The following is a 25,208-nucleotide window of genomic DNA, read 5'->3' as shown; positions in this document are numbered from 1 at the left end:
GACAAATGTTAGGATATGTGGGTTATCGAACATGATACCTCTTCCTACCAAGTGATGGCAACTACCACTAAACTAAAAGCTAGTTCATGTAGAAGGCCTTTTAAGAGAAGGGATTCCCCTTCTTTTCAAAATGGGAATTAGTTGTGAAGCTCACACCACATCGAACTTCAACAATCCAAACCGTCTTTTTTTCAAGTTGCACCTCTTAGATCATCATTGCAAAATATTAGCCAAATCGGAAATACGGTATGCACACATAAGCAGGAACACTTTAAAAAGGGCGAAACAACCGAAAAGTTTAGGCTGTAAACATATGAAAAGAACCTGTGAGGGGCAGCATTGTAAGCAAGAACGAGTATTAACAAAATTTGTATTTCCATTGCTTGAAGATGTTAGGAGCAAGAAAACTACAAAACTACAGAAAGGATAACAACCAGTCCAAAAATGCCCTCTTTCAGTTGGGCTCAAAGTATTTACACTTGGGCGTCAATCTGTCCCATCTTGATGAAAATGAGTAGTCAGAACATCTGAGACTGAGAAATCCATTGAAAGAGTCGACCCCGAAAAGTTCTTTTAGCTTATCATCACAAACAGTTCTTCGCTTATCAGTCGGATCCTTCAAGGCGAGAAAAACAGCCAAAAAAGCAGGCGTGAGATAAAAAGTCAGCACCAAGATCTAGTGGGACTCTAAAGCAAAGGCAATATGATAGAGAAGAGTCACTAAAGTGTCTCCATTAACAAGACTTAATATGTCCTCTAGATATTTCTACCCCATTGAACTTCAAGGAACTGGAAAAAAGGTGGAATAGCGATAGGCAAAAAAGTTAACGAGCTCTATCATGATCTGAAAGTGTTGGACCCACAACGATTAGATGACAGATCCAATACTACTAGGCATGACATCGATTTTGGATTCTAAAACCAGGAGGAACATGATATTGATATTTGACCAAATAGAGAACTGTGATGTGATGATACCCTTGTGCAAGGGTACTAATAAATAGTATTACAACTATCAGAACAAGAAAAAAAGGGGACGGATAAAGATAATTGACAACGCTAACAAATGGATACGTGTGTTTTGAGGTTTGACCTTTAGGGAGTTTAAAAGCTGACAATGGGACAAGAGTCGAGGGTTACATGACTTATTAAGCTGAAGAATGACTTCTAAATAGGTATTTCATCCTCACGCCTCAGCCTAACTCGACATTCATAACTTTCATTCACCAGATCACAGTAGCCTGTGCATTATACTTGGCCTTTCCATATCTTGGTATTAATTATGAAATGACAATGCCTCTGTACCAACCTCAATGACAATGAACTATGTTTCATGAACAAAATTGCAAGATAAATGCTAGAAATATTAGCATAGGTAAGAGGGATAAGCTAGAGTACATACTACACACGAAAACCCACTAAGTGAACTCGTCATTAAATACCAACCATTTTCTAGATGCAAGGTCTGGTGTGTAATCACAAAAGCATTCTAGAATCATTTGCAGTGACAAAAAGACATGAACAACAAGTATACTTGAACTGAGCACAGTGTCACATAACCTTTAAATTCTCAATTAATCACTAGCAATAAACTAACCTTGGCTTTTTTAGTGTCAATGGGCTGAAGGAAGCAAAATAAGCATTATGTCTATGAAAATGTTTTAAATTACCATTTTAATACATTTGGGCAAAGATTCATTTCCTCACTGCTCAGGATTTTCATAAATAATATATGAGCTCATATCCAGGTGATTAACAAAACTAAAACTATTCAACATTATGCTCTTGAAAGAGCATAGGTTTGAACAGGAACATTGCTGTACCTGTAGATCATTTTGTTTTAAGTACTCCCACAGTCTCTTACCCCAGCCCGTGATAACAACCTTTCCCAGTTATTAAGGAATTTCAAAACAGAATTTGAAAGTGGCAGGGAAGACAGAAGACCAGAATCACCTTTCTTCAACTGTTTTTTTTTTTTTTTTGGTTTTTCTTAGGGTCATCTAAATCTAAATATTGAAATGGTGGTGGCTCAGACTATGTTATTAACACAAGTTCATAACTGAAAGCACCTTGGTTCATTTCTTAACATCTTATTTGGATTAAACCAGTACCAGCATGCGGGATGTGGTATGAATGCACAATAACTTTGCAAACCAACAGAGTTTGATAACCTGAAGACCTGAATTTATTTATCTCACCTTCTTCTTCCTCCTCTTCAGACTGCTTTTCCTTTTGTGAAGCGTTGTCTGGAGCTGTTAGATTACATGTAATGCAGTTTGTCAAACTACTGAAGCAGATACCATGATATTTGTCAAAACTTCAACACAAGACTATATGTATTCTATGACAGCATAACATGGATGGCATGGTATACACTTCTGATGACCAGACCTGGTAAATGAATAAAATTCTTGAGAAAATTGATCAATTTAATCACTTGACATATAAAGAAACAGAAAGCAGCGGTATGTGGATAAAGGCACACTTCAAAACATGTTTAAGTAGTCATTCGAAGATGAATGTGCAGCCCTGGGTGAAATGTAGGGAATACTCTTTACCATGTTCCATTCCGTCCAACATGTGTGGGAGAGGAAGCACAATAATTAAGTAGTTCATTCCTTCGGCACTTTCCTATCAAGCTATTTATATATCATAATCCATATGCACGAAGCATGGAAATGAATGCCCAAAAAGAATTATATCCAAGAAACAGTTCCCCACTCTATACAATGCAATTTGATTCATTAGTGCTGAAAACTGCAGGATTTATGACAATCAAACATACTGAACCGCAAGTGTGTGGCAAAATGTTTATTTATTGAAGATGTATACCTTCCTCACTTAAGGGTAATATGTGCTTGGACAGAGCTTTATTCATTTGAAACATATTGATACAATCAACGTCAAAAAGGCCACGCAATGACTCATCACATATTATATCTCGTTTGTTCTTTGGATCTTGCAAATTGTTCTCCCGGATATAAATCCAAAGTTTCTTCACCACCTATTCATGAAAGAATAGAATGGGCGAGGAATGAGTTTTGAAAGCATACTTTAACAAACACTGGTTAAATAAAAGAAATTTCCCTCTTACTCTTGGGGTCCAAGTGGTTTCTTGAAAATCTAAAATTAATACCTCTGTTCTGGCCAATGCTGACATTCCAGTGAACTTTTGAAGTTCTGGAGAAAGGCTGCATAATTTGGTAAAGCCACCTCCACCTCCCCTTTTCTTGACTTCTTTATCCACTTTAGTAGACCTACTTGATAACACACTCAATTAGAACAAATAAACACCAGAACCTTTTTTAAAAGAAAATAAACTCTACCACCTTGGAACCAGGTATATGGTCCTACCAGCCATAGATGTTCATACGAATATAAAATAGGTTACTATGGACCCCAATATATATCCATTATACAATAAACAGTAAACAACTACTTTTTTTTCGAGAGCGGGGAGGGGGAAGTTGGGAGAAATTCAAAGAATCACAAGTAACAACTGTACGGATGTTATCTTCTGAGAAAGTAAATAAGATGATAAATGAATTCATTGACTGGACTCAGAAATTACAGTTTTGGATCTCTAGGAACTCTGATTTTGCCTGGTTATGTAAATAAGTCACGAATAAATCATAATTTAATCTCTACAAGCCCCCAAGATATAAGATTAAACTTTCAAATTCTGAAAATGCATAATAGATAAACTAAATAAATAGTGGAAACAATGAGAAGGCCAATAAAACCAGAAACCTACATGAAAATGGGTAAGACATGAATTAAAAAAACCAACCTTCGTTTCTTGTTTTCTTTTCGTCTACCAACTTTTTTTACCTCCACCTCCTCTTCTTCCTCCTGTTCTGCTACATTACTTACATCTCCTTCAGAGATAGAATGATCACTTTCTTCCACTTTCTTCTTTTGCTTTACAGGTTCTGAGTTACATCATGCTATGGTGTTAAGATCTCAAATAAATACTATACCATGCACAACTCACACTAATCAAGGTAAATGATAAGGAGCATTATAAGATACCATTGCATGAAATACAGCAATGATCCCAATTGGAAGACTTTTTTGTGACAGATGTTGTAAACTATTAAAAATACCCCATCCTAATGCACACACCGAAAAAGGGATTAGCTCATGAGATACAGAAAGTCAAAATAACGCAGAAAAGAAAAAAAAAATCATGATTCAAAACAAAAAATCACAAATTTAAAGAATCATGTTTTTCTTTAAGCTTTATAGCCAAATGCTATTTGTTATATTTAGTACTTTACTTTCTGAAGAGGACAGAAATTAGTGTGAATATGCCTTCTGCGTGGTGAAGAAACCAATCACATGAACGAAGTACACTATAAGTGTATGTTTTCCACATAACAAACATAGTAAGCGTATGTTTCCATCCTATCATAACCAATCACATGAACAAATGATTAGTAATATAGCCTGTCCTCTGTGACTTACGGTAGAAAATAGCATGTGCTATAAAAATGTCTGTTCTTTATTTTCTTTGAGTGCACGTTTAAGCGTAGTGGAGTTCAAATGCATGTCATGAAGCTGCATATACCATGTTCATCAAACAAAGAGGAACAAACAAAATGAAAAGTAGAGATTACTGAGCACAAATCCATATGAAAACATATGGGGTAAGAAAATAATATAAACAAGTAAATAATGAACCATGAGATTCGGGTCACATATGAGTGTCATCAGAAAAATGAGGAAAAGAATTCTGGACATACCATCTTCCCTGCTAAGTGGCCATATATGCTTGGAGAGGACTTTATTCATTTGAAACATATTAATAGAATTAACACGGAACAGGGAATGTAGTGATTCATCACATCTAATGTTTCTCCTATTTTTTGGGTCCTGCAAATCCTTTTCCCGGATATAGGCCCAAATTCTCTTGACCACCTAAGAATGAAAGAGGGTGAATTAGCAAGACATCTTGGTTCCGTCCAAATGAAAGATGCGTTGACAAGTAAACAACAAAAAATTGCTTAACAAATTATACCTCTGTTCTTGCCATTTCAGGCACCCCAACAAATTCTTGAAGTTGTGGAGACAAGCTACATATTTTATTGAAGCCACCTCTTTTGACAACAACTTTATCCACCCTATTTGGAAATATAACACAGCTTAGAAAAGGTAGAGCCCAGCACAAATACACATTTCCAGAGCATCATATATCATATACTCTATCGTGCAAAAGTAACCAAACACAGAAAAAAGTATATAGATTAGGTCCAAGAGGTAAAAATGGTTGTTCGTTATACTCTACAGGTTATTACGTTCTTTTGTGTCTGATTGTATTGTGTAGGAAAAAGAGGGAACATAATAATAAACACTCAGAAAACGCATTCTTCTAGAATCAATTTAAGCAAATCCTCATCCCCGAAGTTTTCATATATAACAGCCTTACTCTGAGAAATTCTACAATCATATTAAACAATTAGCTTATAATTGAATGCAACTTAACAATCCTTAAAGCTCTCTCGAGATATATGTTTTACTTATGAAAGAATGCATGTTAGCTGTGCAAGTGTAGTCAGTATATGAGCTTTCCCAATATAGCACAATATCCTTCACTTGTCAGTGTAGTCATGACATGAGCTTCAATTCTGTTGTTATAATGCTCTAAATAAATAAAATTTATGCTAAACAGAAGTAACTACGGATTTCTTAGGCATACAAGTAATAGCATTGTCAAGGGGACTTACAATAACTAAGGTGGACTTTAAGGGCCATATCTCTAGATACAAATTCAGTTAGAACTCAATTTGAATAGTAAGGAATGCCAAGAATCTGAATTTACAACATTGGCATTTTCAATTCACTGTCAACAAGTACACTTGCATATACAATACTTCACTACACATTGACATCTCATATACTCCCGAACCATATCTAAATATATTACAGCTTAAAACCGGTATACTCAAAAATCTTAGAAGCTTTTTCAGTTGCAGAACAAGACAGAAAGACGAACTGCTGTCAGTTTGCAACCAGTTCAAACGCCTCAGTATTTGATAATTCAATGAGCATTGAGATTTTAGACGATGCACTACGGTACCACTTTCAAGTATGCACATGTAGAAACACCGAAAAAACACTCATCGTTTCAACTGCAAATAAATAACTATAAGCTAACATAAAAAAAATGCAATACAAACAATGTTGATATGGTTTAACACAACAAAAAGACATCAACTTTCAAAAATTTCTCAGCCATCCAATAGATAAAAGCAATAAAACCACCGTTTGACGCAGGTAATACGCAGAAATATAGACACAATGTAATCAAATTAACTTCCTGCAACTACTCCAAAACCACAAAAGAAGCTTTTCTTTCAATGGAAAACCAGAAAGAAAAAAAGGCGCATTTCTCACAATGTGGGTCGGACCCAATAAATCCGAATAAAGGCTAAATTGGGAAAATTTTATCCTCATAAGCCCAAAACATTCAAATTTCTTTGCTACCCACTAACCCAATTTTCCCAGCAACCAAACACTAATTAAAGAAAATCCAAAAGCGCAGTTAAAAAAAGAATAATAAAAAAATAACTCACGTTTTTCTCCTTTTACTTTTGCTTTCCTTCTCTTCCTCTTCTTCCTCCTCTTCTTCTTCGTCTTCTTCCTTAACGTCGTCGTTCTGTTCTGCATTCTCGGAGGATTCACCAACCTCATCCTCCTCCTCTGCTTCTTCGCCTTGGGGTTTGGTCTGGGTCTCGAGGTAGATGTCGATTTGGTCCCGGATAAACTTTTTCCGGTCCGAAAGATCAACTCCGAAATCGGCCTCGAGTTTCCGGCGGACGCTGCCGGCGGTGGCCGTGTCTAGGTCCGAACTGCGGAGGATTTCTCTGAGCCGGGTCAGGAGTTCCGAGTCCGATACCATTTTACCTGGGCTTTGAAATTAACCGAAATTTCGGCGGCGGTTGGAGTTTAGAGAGAGAGAGGAGAAAGAAGGAAACGGGTGATTGTGGCCTGTGGAGGAGTGGAGGGTATTTCTGGAATTTGAAATTTTATCTTTACTTGGCTGGGTAAAGTGAACTTGGTTGAGCAATGAGTCTCAGGTTACCTCCATTTTGTACTCGAAATTCTTTTGTTTTTAATTTTCCAACAAAAGAAATGTATTTCAATTTTTTTTCTCCTACAAGATAACAAAAAAAAAAAAAAAAAAAAAACCCGTGTAACTTGCTTCCTTAGACCAACTCCAATATTTGGAGTAAATCCTAAAATTTCCCTTCTATTCCCCCCAATTTCTTTTTAACCATTGTTCTAAAATTAGGTGAAGTGTTAGAACCTAAAAAAAACTCAAATATCAGCCAAGATTTAGCCCAAAATTAATGGTGAAGTCCATATGTGAGAGTGGATAAAGGAGACTGAACTGGACTCACCAACCCTGACACGCACCACGGGCCATAAGTGCTAGGCCGGCTTAGACGTTCTGGCCCACCCACATAGGGCTGTCTCCCTTGCTATCTGCTAGGATTATGAACCCAACGACTCTTTTCTGATCCAGCAGCCACAATCATAGGGGTCGTTGGTTGATCCAACGGTCCACATTCAAACATGTTTTTTAGTTTTATATTTATATATTTATTGAATCCAATGACTGAGATCGAATATAATCAAATCTAAGGGTAAAAAAAAAAAAATCTAGCGACCCAAATTTAAATCTAACGGCTAAAATAATTAAAAAAATTAACTCAAAATTCACCAAAAATTTCTATAAATACCTATGTATTTGTTCAAACATCCACACAAAACTAACTTTGCTCTTACAATCTTCCAATTTTTCTTTCTACTATCTTCCAAAACCATTTGTTTCCCATTTTCAAAATTTTCAAGATGGCAAAAGATCATATTAGAGGTCGTAATTGGACCTTTGAGGAAGATGTTGCTTTATGCTTGGCATGAGTTTCTATTAGTGAAGGTGGTGCCGTTGGCACAAATCAAAATAAAAAAGGTTCTGTAGAGTAAAATCGTTGATAAGTTCAATGAAAACTCTAACGCTGGTCGAAGGGAAGTTGGTGGTGTTTACAATTGGTGGAAGGTTATCAATAAAGCATGCACTTTATGGAAGGGAATCTTGGAGAGAGTCGTGGTTGACATGGCTAGTGGAAGGAGCGATGTAGAAGTGGCGAGTTTCTTTGTTGATATTTTATTTGTCATATACATAATATTATTTTGTAACTAATTGTATTTATGTATTTGTTGCACAAGGTGACAAAGCAATGACAATTTACAAGACAAGAACTACATAAAAAAAACCAAGCTTTTAAGTTGCATCATGTTTGGGACATCCTCAAGCATTGTCCGAGGTGGAGAACCGATGCAGACTAACAATGGAGAAAATTATTTAGTAGTGAAGCCGCAAAGACAAATGATGTCAATGAAGGTGTCAGTTCGTTAACCCCAACTTCTTCTTTTGCAAGGCCCCCGAGAAGAGATAAGCAAAAGGAGGCAAAGAGAAAAGGGAAGTTCCAAGATCCGGTTAGTGCAACGATTTCTACTGGATTTGCAAAATTGGTCAAAAGCCATAGCTCTTGAGAGGAAGAAGCTGCCCGAATGCATTTAGCCTTTATGAAGGAAGGGGAAAGAGGGCAAGAAAGGTTCGAATGTGATTTGATTCGGGAGGACCTCAACAAATACACCCCAGATAGGAGAAGTTCTTACGTGATAAGCAAAAGAAAATTTTGCGAAGGCATGCCACAAGAAGTATCTTTCAAGATGCTGATTCATCTCAAGGTTATATCCCAAGTCCACCACCAAGTCAAGGTGGTGGATATCATTACTAAGTTTATATAATTTATTAATTGTCGTTTGCATTAAGTTTATGACTTATTAATTGTCATTTGTATTAAATTTATGGTTTATTAATTATTGTTTATATTATTCTTGATGCCTTCAATAATTATTGTACATATTGTTGCACACTTTGATGTACAATAGATGCCTTCAATAATTCAAAGGCTTTTAATAATTATTGTACATATTGTTGCACACTGTGATGTACAATAGATGCCTTCAATAATTCAAGGGGCCTTCAATTATTATTGTACATATTGTTGCACATTGTGATGTACAATAGATGCCTTCAATAATTTTTGACAACGTACTAGACAAAAGACTTGTCATAAGAAGACACTTCAATTTATTACTAGAAAATACCACATTAACTTTAACACAAGAAAACAACCACACTGACACATTAACACACTTAAGATTATCCATCATTAACGTTCTTATTCTCGGCACCATATATGCCCAACCAAATCCTTTCAAAGTGTGTCATGACCTTGAGGAGCTTGAATTCTATTTAAACGTTTCATATACTCACTCAGTGTGATCCTATCATGCCGGGTCTCGTATGTGGTTGCAGCGAGATATTAAACGTCTCTTGCCATAGCTCTCGCATATGTTGGTTGGTCTCCATCCACATCTTAATTAGAATCTTCTTCAATTTCTACGCACTTATCTTCCACAATCATGTTGTGCAAAATTATGCACATTATCATGATTGAATGGAGGTCTTCCACATTCCACAATCATGCAGCCCTTTTAACAATGGCCCATCGAGCTTGTAGGATCCTGAACGCTCTCTCCACATTCCTGTAAGACTCTTGTTTCTGCGAAAATCTTCACACTATCGAGATGAGAATAACTTTTCATAAAGATAGACCAACTAGGATAAATATCATCAGTTAAGTAGTAACCTAGCTTATGCCTATTACCATTTACCTTGTACCTTCATTTTGGTGCCCATCCATTGACAACATCATCGAATAAAGGAGAAGACCAAAGAATGTTGATATCGTTGTTTGATCTAGGAGCGCCAAAAAATGCATGCTAAATCCAAGTGGCGTAAGACGCCACGCCTTGAGCACAATGGATGGCTTGTTGTGACAACTCTTGAATTGACCAGCCCAAGCAGTATGACAATTCTTCCTCTCCCAATGCATACAATTGAGATTTTAATCATGCCAGGGAAGCCTTTTTTTTCTGCCTTGCGTAGAAAACTCTTCAATTCTTCACAATTTGGCTTTCGGAGGTATGTGGCTCCATATATGGCTTCAATTGCCTTATAGAAGCGCTTGAGATTTTCAATAATAGTACTCTCCGCAAGTCGACAATATTCGTCAGTTGAGTCTGTAGAGCACCTATTATCTAGCATCCAAAATGCAGATGTGAGCTTCTGATAAGGTGATAGACTTTGTCAACCTACGACATCTATCTTCCTTGCAAAGTAGTGGTCATGATGGATAACTGCATTTGAGATGCTTTCAAAAAGCTCTTTCCTTATTTGATACAGCCTCTGAAAATCATGAGAAGAATATCTCGGACGTTTGATGAAATAGTCTTTCATTATCCGATCATAACACCCTTCTCTATCACGCTGCACAAATGAACGTCCCGTGATAGAACCATGATAGCTAAATTCGGCATGGTGCTCATATTGCATGAGCAAGTTTGCAAATTCGGCTTCTTCGTTGTTCATTTCTGCATTCCCAGTTGCAAGGCTTACTTGGTATTATGCCATATGCATTGCTAAGCTACACCTTTTCTATCATCCATTGATGATATATTGATGATTTTGAGGAAACAAAAACACTATAAAAGTTGGATGATTGGTGAATATGTTATGTGATGGTTAGATATTCAACTTATGCTTATATAGAGGATGATTGAAGGTTTGCATTTTATGTGTTAGGTTTGTATTTCATGTGTTTTGTATGTATTTGGTATATGTGTTCATGTGTTTGGTATGTTATTGTAAACACGGGAATTCCTGCGATGAATGAGACAAGAACACGTGTTCAAAATAATATTTGTATTAATGATTTAGGGGTTACAATCACTTCTACAAATTTAGCCTCTGATTCTATCTTTGTAATGGGTAGATTTGATGTTGTTGATCCAAATGGCCGTCGGGGCTTGATCTTTAGGATGAACGGATGATGAATGATGAACACTTCTTCAATGGCCGTCAGGGCTTGATCTTGAATTAGTGGAAGTTTCTTTAAGGGCCGTTGGGGCTTGATCTTGAATGAGGATTTTGACGAAGAACGAAGAGGGCTTTCTTGATTCTTCGGGATTTGCTTGAGAGCTTTAGAGTTTCGAGGCTTCAAGGCTTTGGTGTGATGTGAATTCTCTTCCAATTTGGGAGTAGATGTTGTAGGTGGGATGAGTGTGTGTTGTAGGTGAGGTGAGTGTATGATGTATGCGAAGTGAGTGTATGGTGTAGGTGAAATGAATGGGGGTTGTAATTTTAATACAATTGTCAATACTTATTTCACAATTTCAATGTCTACAAATGCCCCCACTTCAAGGCGCGTTGTTTACATGTGCTTGTCACGTGTAAAAGATGCGTTTTGAAGTCCCTTAATGTAGATGTCGATCCAAGGGTCGTTGAGGCTTAATCTTGAATTGGACTGGGAGTTTCTTCAAGTGCCGTTGAGGCTTGTTCTTGAATTTTGTTTGAAATTTCTTCAAGGGTCGTCGATGCTTGATCATGGATGAAATTTGGACCACAAGGAGCTTCATGTGGTAGATGATCTTTGGCTTTGGTAATAAATGAATCGGCATGTATTTTGTTACGCTTGTTGACTTTCCACAGCTTTGATCTTGAACTAGGTTGGAGGGTTTTCTAGTTTCCTCCAAAGGACTTTCCACATACTTAATCTTGAACTGGATTTGATTCAAGGGTGGTTGACACTTGATCTTGAATTGGACTTGTAATTTCTTCAAGGGCCTTTGGGGCTTAATTTTGAGTAGTTTTCAGGGTTTGAACACCTGGCAGGCAGGCACGAGGCGGAGGTGATGACCTGTTTCTTTGTTCAATCTTTCCTATTCATATTGAAGAAGGTCAAGGGATAAGGTTAGATGTTGCAAAGAATTTGCTTTGAAAGATCAAGGAAGTTCGCAGCATTTTCATATGAACCCTGAACAGTTTGGTTAACGGTATGATCTTCAAAGGTTGTCGAGACTTTGCTCTTTGGCGACAGTACCAACGAAAGACTGTTGAAGCATATCGAGCTCTTTGATTATAGCAACGACGGTGGGCTTGGATTTAACTTAGACTCCTCTGTCTGGATTATGCAGTTTTGCCAAGAAGGGTGTCTTGCCATAATGAATTGTTCCAGCTCATCATGCTGCATTCTTCTCTGCTTGTTTCTTTCGCCTAGCCGAAGTGGTGCGCAACACTTTGCCTTTAAATGGTCATTCAGAACATCACTTTTTAGCCATTCATCCATGCTTGGCAGCTTCAGTGTAAAGAGCCAACACCATATCAACTGTTTTGAAGTATTTGCTGTCAACAGTTGAAGATGAGCACTCGAGAGCAATGCTAGGTAAGCAACCAGGCAAAGGTTTCGGGCAATTAGTTCCTAATCGGACTTTTAATTTCAGGTTCTGACTGATTGCTTCCTTTCTCATTATTCTGCAGGCAAGAGCGATGGCAAAGGAAATGATAGGGGAAAAGCATGATATGAGATACCTTTGCTTTCGACCCTGATGATATAAGATACTTTTGCTTTTGAAGAAGTAACGGATGATCAGCACATGTATTTGTTGCGCTTGTCTCTACATGCTTCGATGCATCATTTTCACTTGCCTGTTCTGTTCTCCAAGCAGATGTGGTATCTTCTCTGGAAGCATAAGATGTTGAAACAATGGATACTTCGAGAGCAGTGCTAGGTGAGCAATCAGGAAAGGGGTTCTAGGCAGTCGGTTCCAAATTGGAAGGTTGATTCCAAGTGCCGGCTGATTGCTCTCTTTCTCCTTGCCCTGCAAAGAAGAACGAGGACAAAGAAAAAGATAGGGAGAAAACATGCTATGAGATACTCTTGCTTTCAACCCTAGTGATATGAGATACCTTTGCTCTGGTGTGACTTGGTTGAAGAGGTGTTTTCAGGGAGGAAGAAAACTGAGTATGTTGAGAGGTTTAGTTGCAAATGTATTCTTGGCAAGGAAGAAGGGTCAGGCGTTTGTATTTTCGGGAGGAAGAAAACTGAGTATGTTCAGAGGTTTAGTTGCAGATGTATTCTTGGCAAGGAAGAAAGGTCAGGCGTTTGTATTTTCAGGGAGGAAGAAAACTAAGTATGTTGAAGGGTTTGGTTGCAGATGCATTCGGCAAGGAAGAAGAGTTAGGCATTTTGGATGTGTGTTTGCTATAGAGGATGAAGGTCGAATTATATGGTGATTTCCTAATAGCAAGTGGCAGTGCAGATGCGGCCTTGTCACCCACGCTTGTCAACCAAAAATGGTGGTAGTTGGAATAATGGACTTTGCATGTTTTCAACTTTGTTAGTGATCTTTGACAAAGTTGCACGTGATAGCCAAAAGCTGAGATTGCGTCTGAAAAGTGTTGACAGACTTTACGCAGGAAAATCTGGGTTTTGAAATTCGAAGAGTGGTGTCTCTTCGATTTTTTGAACAAGTGGTTGTGTTACCTCTTCTTTTAAAGAGGTGTCAATTGTATTCAACATGCACATTTTGAAGATTGTCTGTTCGTGAAAATCGTCTCCGGTGTATTTCTGAGCTTTTACTCTATCCAACCTTGTTTTTTAACATTTTTGAAAATGGCTAATCCGTCTAATATTTGCTTAGATTTGAGTCTCAGTAGTGACACAGATGCACCGCGTCAGGATAATATATGGCGCCCGTCCTTCTTATCTTGTAATGGCCATCTTACAGTTGAAGACTCTGTGATGAGGGATGCAACAACAACTACGGTTGTAGCTAGGAACCTCATCACTCCAAGAGATAATAGGATACTTTCACGACGGTCCGATGATTTAGCTGTTCAAGATTCCCAGGCTCTCAGTGTCTAGTGTGCGAACTCTGTTTCCAACATGGGCCAACGCTTACTTGTTCGAACTCGCCAAGTTAAATCATTGACATCCGAGGTAGTAGCTCTTAGTCAAGAGATCAGACAACTCAAGCGCGAGAATAGAGAGTTGCATGTGCTTGCAAATAGTTATTCGACGGGCATGAAGAGGAAGCTTGATCAGCTGCTGGACTCCGAAGGTCGGATTCAAAGTGACCATCAGAAGTTTGTAGATGTATTCCAGAGGCACTTTTTGCCTTCGTCATCTGGAGTTCGACCGAGTATTGAGGCTCCGAATAATCTATCTTCAGTGCCTCCCTCTTCTAGGGTTCCACCGAGTACTAAGGCTTCAAGTACTGAGGCTTCACATAAGTGACATTTGTGAAGGCTCCCTTTTTTTTTCTTTTGCTTTTCTTTTCCTTTTTTTTAATGCAATGGTGTCTGATGCACCATCCTCCCCCTTTTTTTTCTACTTCTTCATTATGCTATTGCCACCACCTTTTTCCTTTTCATTTCTTGACTTGCTAATAGTAGCTTGCACCTTCTTTTTTATGTGTGTACATGTTCTGATGATGAGTATGGTACATTGACATTGCTGGATCCCTTGGTGGGTGCTTGAATTTGCATAGGATATCATTCCTCTTTAGAAAAAATGTGAGCTCCACCTTTGAATTGGCATGTGTGAACTCACGTCAAATATGTTGATGGGTCATTTTTGAACATGTGCCTTTGTCCTGCAGCTTAATCCCACCTACAACCCTTCACATGGTGCCGTGCACTATTCCTGAAATCTTCGTATTATTTTTTTTTTGTTTTTTTGTCGACCAACACCTTCTCTTTCTGTTCTATATATCCCCATAGGGCGTAGGGAGAAATGCAGAGGAGCTTGGAACAGTAGGAGGCTAGGCACGGAGCAAGGAGGCAAGTAGGTGTGAGTTGACAAATTTTGGTTTTGTTAATCACATTCACAAGCAGCAGCAGCCATGGTGGAGGTGCAGAAGCAGCTGGAGCTTGAGGCAGAATGTAAGGCGTCGAGCTTCACAACCGGCTAGTCGTTTGACGGCGGTTATTAAAGTTTCTTTGTCAGGAAGTGGGTATTTGAAACAGACGTCATCGTTAGAGGTGTCGCAGCAGAGGAAGTCAAGGGCGAGAGCACAACCTATCTTGCTCCGGGTGTGTGCACCATGTACAGCAGGTGGGGTTTGGTGGAGAGGATGATTCGAGATGCTGATGTGCCATGTAGAGGAAAAGATGACGAGATGGTGGATGAGAAGATGACGAAATGGCGCTGTGCCATGCAGAGGAGAAGACAAAGCTGCTGCAGTCCCGTAACTCCCTCGCTTTGTTCATACTCGCTGCCAGCTAGTTCACGTACACCACACATGTGTTGCAGTCGCCGCCGCATGGTGATCAAGCTGAGATTTACCAACAGAAGTGGATGGGCACAGAGAGCTTCCATGGAGGGCAGGAGGAGGTAGCAGAGCTAGAGACTCGATGAGCTGATGGTTTTGGAGGATGTTAAATGAAGAGTCTCGCCCCGACTCAGGTTTGTCGGCCATGCACAAAAGTTCTTTCTACATTGGAATATGATGTCTTTCTTCTCTGCCCATAGAGAGCCGTCAACCTTCAATCGTCGTATCGTCATTTTTGAGCTCCTCGACTCTAGCTGGCCTCTCCACCTTTATCATCGTATCGGCATCGGCACATCTTCACATCAAGCAAAGGTAGCACGACAAACGGATCCACCTTCATCTTCCTTCAGCACCTCATAACAGTGACTCACACGGACTCCAAACCCTCCAAGTCATTGAACTATCACCAAAAATCCAAATCCAGAAGAGAACAAGGTCTTTGTCTCTGTATGTGCACCGATCCACTGTGCGCTGCAAAGGTTTCGAGGCTTGTAGATGGTGCATTCCTGAAGGAGTTAAGCTTCTTGAAGACGGAGGTTCAGTTTTGACCATCAATGCGATTAAGTGCTGACATTTTGGGTCTTGAACGATTTATCCTATCGAAGATTGACGTCCGAGTGGCGGATTTAGGCTCCACTTGATCTTGTTTAATGCTCACACTGATGTGTTGAGTTCTAGCATTTTTTGCTTTGCTTGAAATCTTCACGGGTGCATTTGGTGTGAAGCCAAGTCCAGCTTTGTTGTTGTCAACTCCGTTACCATGCTTCTTCAACTTCTTTTGAGTCTCGGTGAGGTCACGTTCTTTATCGTTGACGGTGTTTGAAACCTTCTTTCCAGGATTCGAAGAAGAAGCGAAGTCATACCCAGCTTTTGACATAAGTTTGTAAGCATTTGGATCAAAACCTTCTTCGGTCCTCTTTGGGAGAAAACTTGGTTCCACCCCATTTGGTAGAGCTTTTATGAAGCCTTGTGGTAGTCTTGCAACCTTAGCATCGCTTCGCTGTGTCAGAGGCAAAACTGCATTCGTCTTGAGCAACTTTACGTTATCCCTGTGCTGCTGTGCATCGGCTTTGCTTGCTTCAGTTTCGAACGGAGATTAACCATTCTTTCTTCTCGACATCGAGATGTATCGGAAGACGGGTGTGTTTGGTCCATTTGAGGGCGTCCTGCTCCCTTTGGTTGTTGCAGGTTTAGCAAGCTCATCATCGTTCTTACTTGAAGACACCATAGCTTCTCTTTCTTGCTTCTTGGGCATGGCTTGCCACTCCTACTTTTTAGGTGTTGCTATGCCCATGGATTTGATCTCTTTTGGAAGAGCTTCGGGCACCATGTCTTCATGCATGTAGAACTTGGCATCTGCGAAATGTGATTCAGCTTCAGTGAATGGTTTGGTGTCGCCATAAATCACCTTCACTCATTCTCGGTAAAATTTTAAGCATTGGTGAAGGGTGGACGGTACTACTCCATTCGCATGGATCCAAGGCCTTCCTAAGAGCAAGCCGTAGGAAGTTCTTGCATTAATCACGTGGAATATCGTGCTTGACTTGAGTTCGCCAATAGTCATCTCCACTCGGATCATGCCCATCGCTCTTTGTCCTTATTGATTAAAACCTTGGATTAGTAGACGACTTAGGGACAGTTCATCCGCCTTGATGTTGATTGTAGTCATTGTTGACATTGGCATGATGTTTATGGCTGATCCACCATCCACAAGCATGCGGTTGATTTTGTGCTCCCTTACGTACCCAGAGACGAAGAGATGACGGTTGTGAGGCTTGGATCATAGCAGTAAGTCTTCGTCGGTGAAGTGGATTTCGTCCTCAGCGGCATAGCATATGGCACATTCATGTGGCCGAAGCTTCAAGCCTTCGTTCTTGTTTTCTTGCACTTCGTGGACGTCGGGACTTGCCAAGACCGCCGCCAATGCTCTTCGTATCTTCTTTGGCAATCGTAGCGCTTCCTCGACGCTAAAGTGTATCGGCAGGCCTTCTTTGGGTGTGAGGGAAATTTCTCCCTCGATGGCGTTGGCTTTGCCTTTTGAAGGTTCTTCAATTTCTACTTCGACCATGTGACATGCAGCGATATTGCACTGTTGGAAAAAGTCCTTCAGGAAGTACTCGTGCAAGGAAACAGGAATACGTGGCTTTTGCTCCGTCCCTAAGCCTAAGCATTAACAGAAGAATGGATTGGTAATAAAACTCATAAAACCTTACTATGGTAAAACCTAGTATAGGAGAAATGTGAGAAGTATGCGTTAAGTCAAAACTATTCGTCTATTGAATTAGACGAACGCAAGTAGAAAAGTCCATAGGAGTATAACTAGCCCATGATAGGTGCCTCGTTAAAACTTAGTTAGGTAGTAAAAACCCAAAGGTAAAAATGCTCCTAATCGTAGGGAAAAAGAATACATTGAGATCAAGTGAGTATATTTTTGGATACTCCCCCTCAGTTTGACAAAACTTCCAAAAATGCGAAATACAGGCAATTCAGATTAGATAATGTACACATACTGATTCATTGGACGAGCTTATTGATAGGATTTTTACTACTCATGTTAACGGGCTTAAATCTCCTATTTTACTTGCAAGAATCACAAGGTTATTGTAGTATAAACGGATCTCGCAAGGTCGTCTCCACAGGGATTATTAAATAATTTGAAACTAATCAGATTTCATTTAATTATTGTAAAGTAGAAGTTGAGGTGATTGATTTTATAACCTAATTAAAATAAAAACGAAATTAATAAATTAAAATACACAATCTGCACTATTAGAGCTAGAGAGAAGAAAACAGTTTTGGGAGAATAAAATTAAGAAAGGACTAGGGTTCCACCATCACCTAGCAATCCTATGAATTTTTACCCATTACTTATGATCTATACATGCCACTTTGAAGGTTAGATTTTCCTAATTCATATTCTACTTGGAACCTCCAACATAGAACGTATATCTAACATGCAACCCGTCCGGACGTTTGGATCAAATCTGAACATGAAAGACTCATTATGCTTTATGAAAATCCTTTGAAAAACCATGCAATCCTTAAGACGTGATATTCATCCTAAGTGAAATTACAATTATTAATCACAAGAAGCCAGCGTCAATTTCAGGAAACCTTCCGACCAAAATTGCATCAAATTACTTTTCTAAAGATCCTAATGGTGATCAGGCATTAAGACAATTAGATAGTTTTTATCCCGGTGATTAACAATTCAAAGTATGCATGCAATCAATCATAAGCAATTAAATAAAAATCACATATTCATGCTAAGGCTCAAGGCTTCGCCCTAGCAAAAGAAATTAGTTCCGCATATTCATAATTGAAATCATAGAAAATATTCTTAAGAAAAGGATTGAAAACACCTTCAAGTAGAAAACCTCCAAAACCTTAGTAATTCTCTTTGTCTCCAAAGTTGCATAAAATAAAGCGTAGTGAAAAACTGTAGACGGCCAAGCAATATATTTGCTAAGCCACCACACAAACCCTAATCCCCCATAAAAAAACATAACCCTAAATTAAAATGGTAAAATTCGTCCAAAATCTGAACAGCCACGTTTTGGACTCATAAGCTGCTCCAAAACTGGCCCAATATAGCTGGATTTAATGTTTGGATTATTTTGAACACTTCTCCAGAAGGCCACAAACCCATCCGAGGTCATCTTGGGCTCCAAAAACGTAATTTAAGCCCAAAAACGTCATTTTCCAGCACTGCGCACTGCTCCTTTATTTTATCGCCAGAAAATAACCGCTTTGTAGAAAAATCCCAAATATTGATACGATCAAGCTAAGTGACTCACGAACGTCCTCCAACTGGAATTACTCCAAAATTCGTCCATTTGGTCATGTTTTGCTCCAGAGGAAGTCGAAAGTCCTATATTGAAAATACAATTGAAAGTATCAAAATTCTTCCAAAATATTAACCAAAATATACTAAGATTAGGGTAAAATATATAATATAAAATCTACTCATCAAATACCCCCAAACTTAGCTTTTTGCTTGTCCTCAAGCAAAACAAGACTCAAACAAAAATAAAAACTTAACTAGACAACTAGCTAAAACTCAACCAAGACAAAACTTCCACCTTCAAGTTACAATCCATAGCAAATTTTAAAAACTAGAACATCTTTTCAAAAGTTCCAACTAATCCCACCACAGAGTCTAAGCCATTTAGAATCAATTAGAAAATAATTCACAAACTTCCTTTGGTGTAAAGTGAACCAACATAGTTAAAGAGCCTCGACTAAAACCCTTATCTCTCGTCATTATTTATTTCACACATAGTAACTTTAAATATAACTCTCTTTCTTTTTTTTCTCTTTTTTTTTTTTTTCATATATAACATTTTTTTTTCAGTAACAGTAGTGGTTGTGCAATGTCGGTTCACTTAAACTTTCGATCCAACCCATGTAGCGAGCTTTAGGTCAATGACTCCCAAACCACTAGGGCTTTAGGGCACTAGGTGTAGAACACCCCTAAGGACTTATTAACCCGAGCTGAAAAGGCTACGAAACCAACTAACCACCCTGCCCCATGCCAAAATTCTACCGTTTGAGGCGAGAATCGCTGCTGATTAGGCAGGACTGGCCCGGTTACTAGGCAAAACCTCAGGTGAGACAATTATTACTTTATTCACAATAATAACTGACTTTACTTAAAACAAAAATTAAAAATAAATTTAGACTAAAAGCAAGTGTTTCAATCTCACTCCCCACAAACCCTGTTGGTGCGATGTGCAAAGTTCAAAGTATAATTCATGAATTAGTGTCTAAGCAACGATAAATAGCAAGGACTCTAATGTGGGATTAACCTTCACCATGTCCATTTGTTCTAACGTTTAAAATAATCTATGGATATTAACTTAACAAGAATGAATTTTTTTAATGTAAACTGACACAATAATAAAAAAAACAAAAATTTACTTTCCCGCCCCCAAACTTATTTCACACTTTGTCCTCAAGGTGTGGAAAAATAAAAGAAAATAAATTAACAACTTTACAAAGAAAATGAAATATTAAAACAGACACCAACTAAAGCTATGAATAAGTACAAAAATAGGACAAAGAAATGACCAAAACGACATGACAAGGAACAAAATAAATAAAATAAAATAAAATAAAGGAGAAAAGAATTCACCTGATTCGAAATCAGGTCCTAGGCCATGGGAAAAGATCATGGTGTGCCAACCTTTTAGCCTTGACAAAGAACACGTGGCAGCCATAGGGTTTGAAACCCAACGTGCAAAACAAAAATGCCAATATAAATATTGGAGTCCCTTGAAATTAATGGGATGCAGCTGGCATGCAGATTTTTTTAAAGAAAAAAAAATGTCAGTCATGGCGCCCAGTTCATTTAGATATTACCAAATCCATGTGCACAGCAGGCGTGCACCAAAACGGAGCACCAACATTGGATTCTCTGCGAGTTTCGATTACCGAGCCAAACGGCTCCATTTCTGAGGCATTTCAAAACCCTCACTCGGTAGATCATGGAAACGTTCAGATTTGCACACGTGTCGTGCATCCGGGTGGGAAGTTCCTTAGGATTCCAACTGAAAAGCTCCATTTCTTCCATTTCTCTCAGAAACCATCTCTCTAAAATGAAAAGACCTCTCTGTCTCTCACATTTTTCTCTCATTTCCCCAATTCATCTCTGCTCTCTTCTTCATTACTCTCAAAAACGCAAAAACCTTCTGTCTTTTTAGAAATCAGCCTCCTCCTCTCTCGTATTTCTCAACCTCATTTCTCCCTCAGCCGCTCAACCATATACGAGTGCGAGACCTTCTTTCATACAGCAACACAACCACACGCACTCTCCTCCGCAAGAACGCCAAAACCAACGCCTCTGCCATGGAAATGGTAGCACATTTGAAGTTTAAATCTGCTTAAAAAGGTAATCTTCATCCCTGTCCTTGCTAAATATGTGCGCAGTGGATGATTTTATATGTTGAACATTATCTCATGCTGATCTGCGTCCTTTGCGAGGATGTGGATCCGCCGACGAAGCCGAGGAGAATGATAAACAACATGCAAGTAGCTCAGATTCGAGACAGAAAGGGTAAAATTACTAGCCTCCATAACTAATCTCTCACTGCATGTCGCATATAAGCTGCATCCGGCATTTGTAAAATCTATGCATCTTGTCAGGGTGCAAAGGTCGACGATCTGGAAGCGGAACACTGACAATGAAAAGGAACACCAGCTACAATGCAAATCTGGTGCCTGCAAAGGTAAAAATCTTGTACTCCGTAGGTGAATGAACCCCATGTTGTCAGAAAATAGCTTCAACACCTCTGCATGTAATTATAATGATGTGGTATTTGTGCAGAACACTCAGAGCCGTGACAGATCCGAGAGAGAAATCTCAAACTGAAAGTCCACTGGATCATGAAAATCAAAGTGTCATCAGCCTTTCTATTGTGAACTGTGCAGGACGACAGTCTGATCCCGGAACAAAGGGAGAGAACAGGACAGCTCAGACATCATAGATCCACCTCTCATACGAAGGTAAAACTAATCCGGGGTTGGGATGAGTCTGATCTGCAAAAATGATATTTATGTCCTAGCATGGTTTCATTGTGTTGCTCTGTGCAGGGAAGGCGGATCCATGATAGATCCGTGGGAAGTAAAATGGATGGACAAACAGCAGCTTCAATAGACAAAAACAGCACAAGCTTCCAAGAGCCCAGATCGGTGAATCTGGGAGGTAAAATTTCATATCCTTGCAAGTTGAATTGTTGTAGATTTGGTAATAATAGCTGTACTCAGTTCTGTGGTGTATGGATCTGTGATTTAATTGTGCTTCCTCCATGCATCGCAAAACTGAGCTGAGAAAATTAACTGCTCTAAATTATGTTTCTGTGCTGGATCTGCAACAATCTCCCCCAAACTTGCATCTGTGAATGACTGTTTATGTTGATTGCTTTAAATTTCCAGCATAGTGTAGATGTGGTTGATGTAACGGTAGACTTGCTGCTGGGTGCAGGATTCCAACATAGGACGCGCTTTATTTTCCATGTTTTCAACCTGCAATTAACCAATAAATGCGAATATTAAAAACGGAGTTAAAATCAACATGTGTAAATAAAGAAAGCGACATATTTTTAGATTTTTCATGGTTTTTTTTTTTTTTTTTTTGTTGTTGAAAACTTAGGTATATATATATGCATCTAGAAATTTAACTTATAAAAAAAAAATCAAACGAAAAAATAAAATAAGGAAAAAGTTTAGAAAAATTGGGTTGCCTCCCAACAAGCGCTTTATTTTAAGTCTGTAGCTAGAAGTTGCAGAAGTCCAGTGGCTAGATCACTGGTGCCTTTAGAGTTGATGACTTGCCTACACCAAATTTTGCTATGCATGGTTTAAGTTGATGTCTGGTAACCTTAAATGTGAAACCTGTATCCTCAGCTTTGATGTCCACGTTGCCATTCTGAAAAACTTTAGTAACTAGAAAAGGGCCTTTCCATCGAGACTCTTGTTTCCCTGGAGATGATTTGAAATAGGAACTTAACAACCACACTTTTTTATCAAGCTGTATTTTCTTAAAATTTGGGCTGCCTGGAAAATTTTCATGTTTTTTCATAGTGTTAATTGGCTGGTCATCATGTAACACCCTTTGCTGCTGTGGTTTAGGACTTATGCAATCACGAGTCAAATTCGGAGGTTTTATGGACAGATGGTCAATTGATGATCTGCTCATAAACTCGGCCCTTGGTACACCATCCAATGCATCAACATGCATGCATTCTTGCTTGTCACCTGAATGTAAGCTTGCTTCAAACAACTTGAAAACAACGGTTTGATCTTCAACCTGGAATGTTAATGTTCCGGCTTCAACGTCAATAAGAGTCCGGGCTGTTGCCAGAAATGGGCGGCCCAAAATGATGGTTGTTGTCAAATCCTCATCCATGTCCAACACCATAAAATCAGCCGGTAAATATAAATTGTCAACCTTCACAATAACATCTTCAATGACTCCTCTAGGGTAGGTAATTGAACGGTCAGCCAATTGAATAATACTGGAGGTTGGCTTCAGCTCACCTTCACCAAAACGTTTGAAAACAGAATAAGGCATTAAGTTTACACTAGCACCTAAATCAATTAAAACACTTTTAAAAATCAGAATTGCCAATAGTACAAGAGATAGTAAAACTCCCTGGATCTTTTTTCTTTGGAGGCAATTTATGCAATAAAACCGCACTGCATTGTTCTGTTAGAATTACTTTTTCAAAATCAACGAGCTTCTTTTTCTTTGTGCAAACATCCTTCAAACATTTGGCATAAGATGGAATGTTCTTGATTGCATCAATTAACGGTAGATTAATTTGAACTTTTGACAAAGTCTTCATAAAATATGATAACTGTTGATCTTTAACTTTAGGTCTCAAGCTTTCTGGATAAGGCATAGGTGGCTTATAAACATGTTCTGCAGTTTTTGTGGTAGCTTCTGCAGTATTTTCGGATCTGTCTTGGGACTGTCCAGACTCTGCAGAAATTTCAGAATCTGCAAAAATTGCAGATTTAGTTTGGGGTAGTTTGTTGCCTGCGAATTTCCAACAGAATTTTCATGTCTGTTGTTGTAACTTTTGCCAGACCGTAGAGTCTGTATCACATTGCATTATTCTCGTCCTCTTGGATTAGGTACTGTTTGACTAGGAAATGTACCCGTAGCTCTTTCTGAAACCTGTAAAGCAATCTGCCCCATTTGTTTTTCCATGTTTTTCACTGCTGCCTGTAGATTTTGAATTTCTTGAGTGGTAGTATTTGCCAATTTTTCAATTGCAACCTCCCAAGCAGCCTTAGGTGCAGCAGGTTGCTGTACCTGCTGTTGAAATTGAGGTCTTGAGTGCTGATCCTTGTCCCACTTTAAATTAGGATGATCTCTCCAACTTGGGTTGTAGAAATTTGAATACGGGTCATATCTGGGACGTTGAAAATTATTAAATGAATTAACCTGCTCCGCTATAAACTCCGGATAAGCATCTTTATGTGGACAGCTCAAAAAATCATGACTTGTCAAGCTGCAAATGCTGCATGCAGCTTGTAAAGGTTGTTGTACGGCAACCTGTGAACCCGAAATTCTTTGTAATAACATGTCAAATTTTGCATCAAATCTTTCAAGCTTTTTCTCCATTTTTTCAATTTGTGCCGACACATATGGTGAACCATTTGACATCTCAAAAACATATCTAGATTGTGGCTGCTCAACTGCCCATTGTTGTGTATCTGTTGCCATTTTTTCAAATAATAAACAAGCCTCTTGTGCATTTTTATCTTTGTACGAACTTCCGCATGAAGCGTTGACAAGAGTTTTTGTAGTCATATTTAACCCACTGAAAAATATATGCATTTGATCAGTAGTGTTAATACCCGAATGTGGACATTTTCTAATCAACTCTTTAAACCGCTCCCACGCCTCATGAAACTCTTCATTTGATTTTTGGGCAAATGATAAAATCTGAGTTCTCATGTCAAGAGTCTTTGAAGCTGGATAATACTTGTTTAAAAAATTTTCACTGAGTTGGGCCCAAGTTGTAATGCTTCCAGATGGGAGTGTGAGAAGTCATCTCCTTGCTTGATCTTTTAGAGTGTATGGAAACAAACGAAGCTTAATAGATTCGGCTGAAAATCCCCTCACCAAAATATTTTTGCAACCCATAAAAAATTCTGCAATATGCATATTAGGATCATCAGATGATAACCCATGAAAGGTAGGTAGAATATTCAACATGTGTTGTTTTATTTCAAATGAAGACCCTTCCTCCACTGCTGGATAAGTAATGCAACTTGGTATATTTATGGTATGGGCTGTCAGTGAATCACCCAGAGGCAGACCAGCCTCTGGAATTACAAATGCCATTTTTTCTTTGCTGTACAAGTCCCCAGAAAAGAATGATTGCAGAAAAGTCTCCTGCAGAGGACGAACCCTCTGCAAAGTTTGCTCCTTGCGTTTCCTCCTCAAA

At 38.7% G+C, this 25,208-nt stretch overlaps 2 protein-coding genes and 1 non-coding gene across 5 annotated transcripts; 2 read left to right on the top strand and 1 right to left on the bottom strand.

Moving 5' to 3' along the window:
- Positions 1 to 358: 358 nt before the first annotated feature.
- On the bottom strand, positions 359 to 7,071 carry LOC126624299 (upstream activation factor subunit spp27-like). 2 transcript variants are annotated; one of them, XM_050293336.1, is made up of 8 exons: positions 6,576 to 7,070; positions 5,021 to 5,123; positions 4,746 to 4,920; positions 3,791 to 3,932; positions 3,137 to 3,257; positions 2,833 to 3,004; positions 2,199 to 2,252; positions 359 to 616 (listed from the first exon to the last, which is right to left on the bottom strand). In XM_050293336.1, the coding sequence occupies exons 1-8, from the start codon at positions 6,899 to 6,901 to the stop codon at positions 606 to 608; spliced, it is 1,104 nt and encodes a 367-aa protein (XP_050149293.1). In that variant the 5' UTR covers positions 6,902 to 7,070; the 3' UTR covers positions 359 to 605. The 2 variants fall into 2 exon arrangements, with proteins under 2 accessions (XP_050149293.1, XP_050149294.1); XM_050293337.1 differs by lacking the exon at positions 359 to 616 and having other exon boundaries at positions 2,247 to 2,391; positions 6,576 to 7,071.
- Positions 7,072 to 20,842: 13,771 nt separating this feature from the next.
- On the top strand, positions 20,843 to 22,163 carry LOC126623008 (uncharacterized). Of its 2 annotated transcripts, XM_050291684.1 has the most exons (5): positions 20,843 to 21,139; positions 21,232 to 21,304; positions 21,394 to 21,476; positions 21,679 to 21,753; positions 21,841 to 22,163. In XM_050291684.1, exons 2-5 carry the CDS (start codon positions 21,262 to 21,264, stop codon positions 22,075 to 22,077), a joined length of 438 nt encoding a protein of 145 aa, XP_050147641.1. In that variant the 5' UTR covers positions 20,843 to 21,139; positions 21,232 to 21,261; the 3' UTR covers positions 22,078 to 22,163. The 2 variants fall into 2 exon arrangements, with proteins under 2 accessions (XP_050147641.1, XP_050147640.1); XM_050291683.1 differs by lacking the exon at positions 20,843 to 21,139 and having other exon boundaries at positions 21,185 to 21,304.
- Positions 22,164 to 24,613: 2,450 nt separating this feature from the next.
- Positions 24,614 to 24,718, top strand: LOC126624866 (small nucleolar RNA R71). Its single transcript, XR_007624250.1, has one exon. It is a non-coding gene; the product is annotated as a small nucleolar RNA R71 (small nucleolar RNA).
- Positions 24,719 to 25,208: the final 490 nt, after the last annotated feature.

The sequence above is a fragment of the Malus sylvestris genome, chromosome 5 (assembly GCF_916048215.2).
Source record: "Malus sylvestris chromosome 5, drMalSylv7.2, whole genome shotgun sequence".
Taxonomy (NCBI): Eukaryota; Viridiplantae; Streptophyta; class Magnoliopsida; order Rosales; family Rosaceae; genus Malus; species Malus sylvestris.
The sequence above is the reverse complement of the archived record's forward strand: the minus strand, read 5'-3'. Positions and strand labels throughout refer to the sequence as shown.

Bases quoted from the DNA above. Each gene is read 5' to 3' on its own strand.
- LOC126623008 (XM_050291683.1), top strand. From the start codon at position 21,208: ATGCTGATCTGCGTCCTTTGCGAGGATGTGGATCCGCCGACGAAGCCG. The intron at 21,305-21,393 runs GTAAAATTACTA...GCATCTTGTCAG, and splicing joins TCAGATTCGAGACAGAAAGG to GGTGCAAAGGTCGACGATCT. The intron at 21,477-21,678 runs GTAAAAATCTTG...TGAACTGTGCAG, and splicing joins CAAATCTGGTGCCTGCAAAG to GACGACAGTCTGATCCCGGA.
- LOC126624299 (XM_050293336.1), bottom strand. From the start codon at position 6,901: ATGGTATCGGACTCGGAACTCCTGACCCGGCTCAGAGAAATCCTCCGC. The intron at 3,933-4,745 runs GTATGTCCAGAA...GATGTAACTCAG, and splicing joins GCCACTTAGCAGGGAAGATG to AACCTGTAAAGCAAAAGAAG. The intron at 3,005-3,136 runs GTATTAATTTTA...TTTCATGAATAG, and splicing joins CAGCATTGGCCAGAACAGAG to GTGGTGAAGAAACTTTGGAT.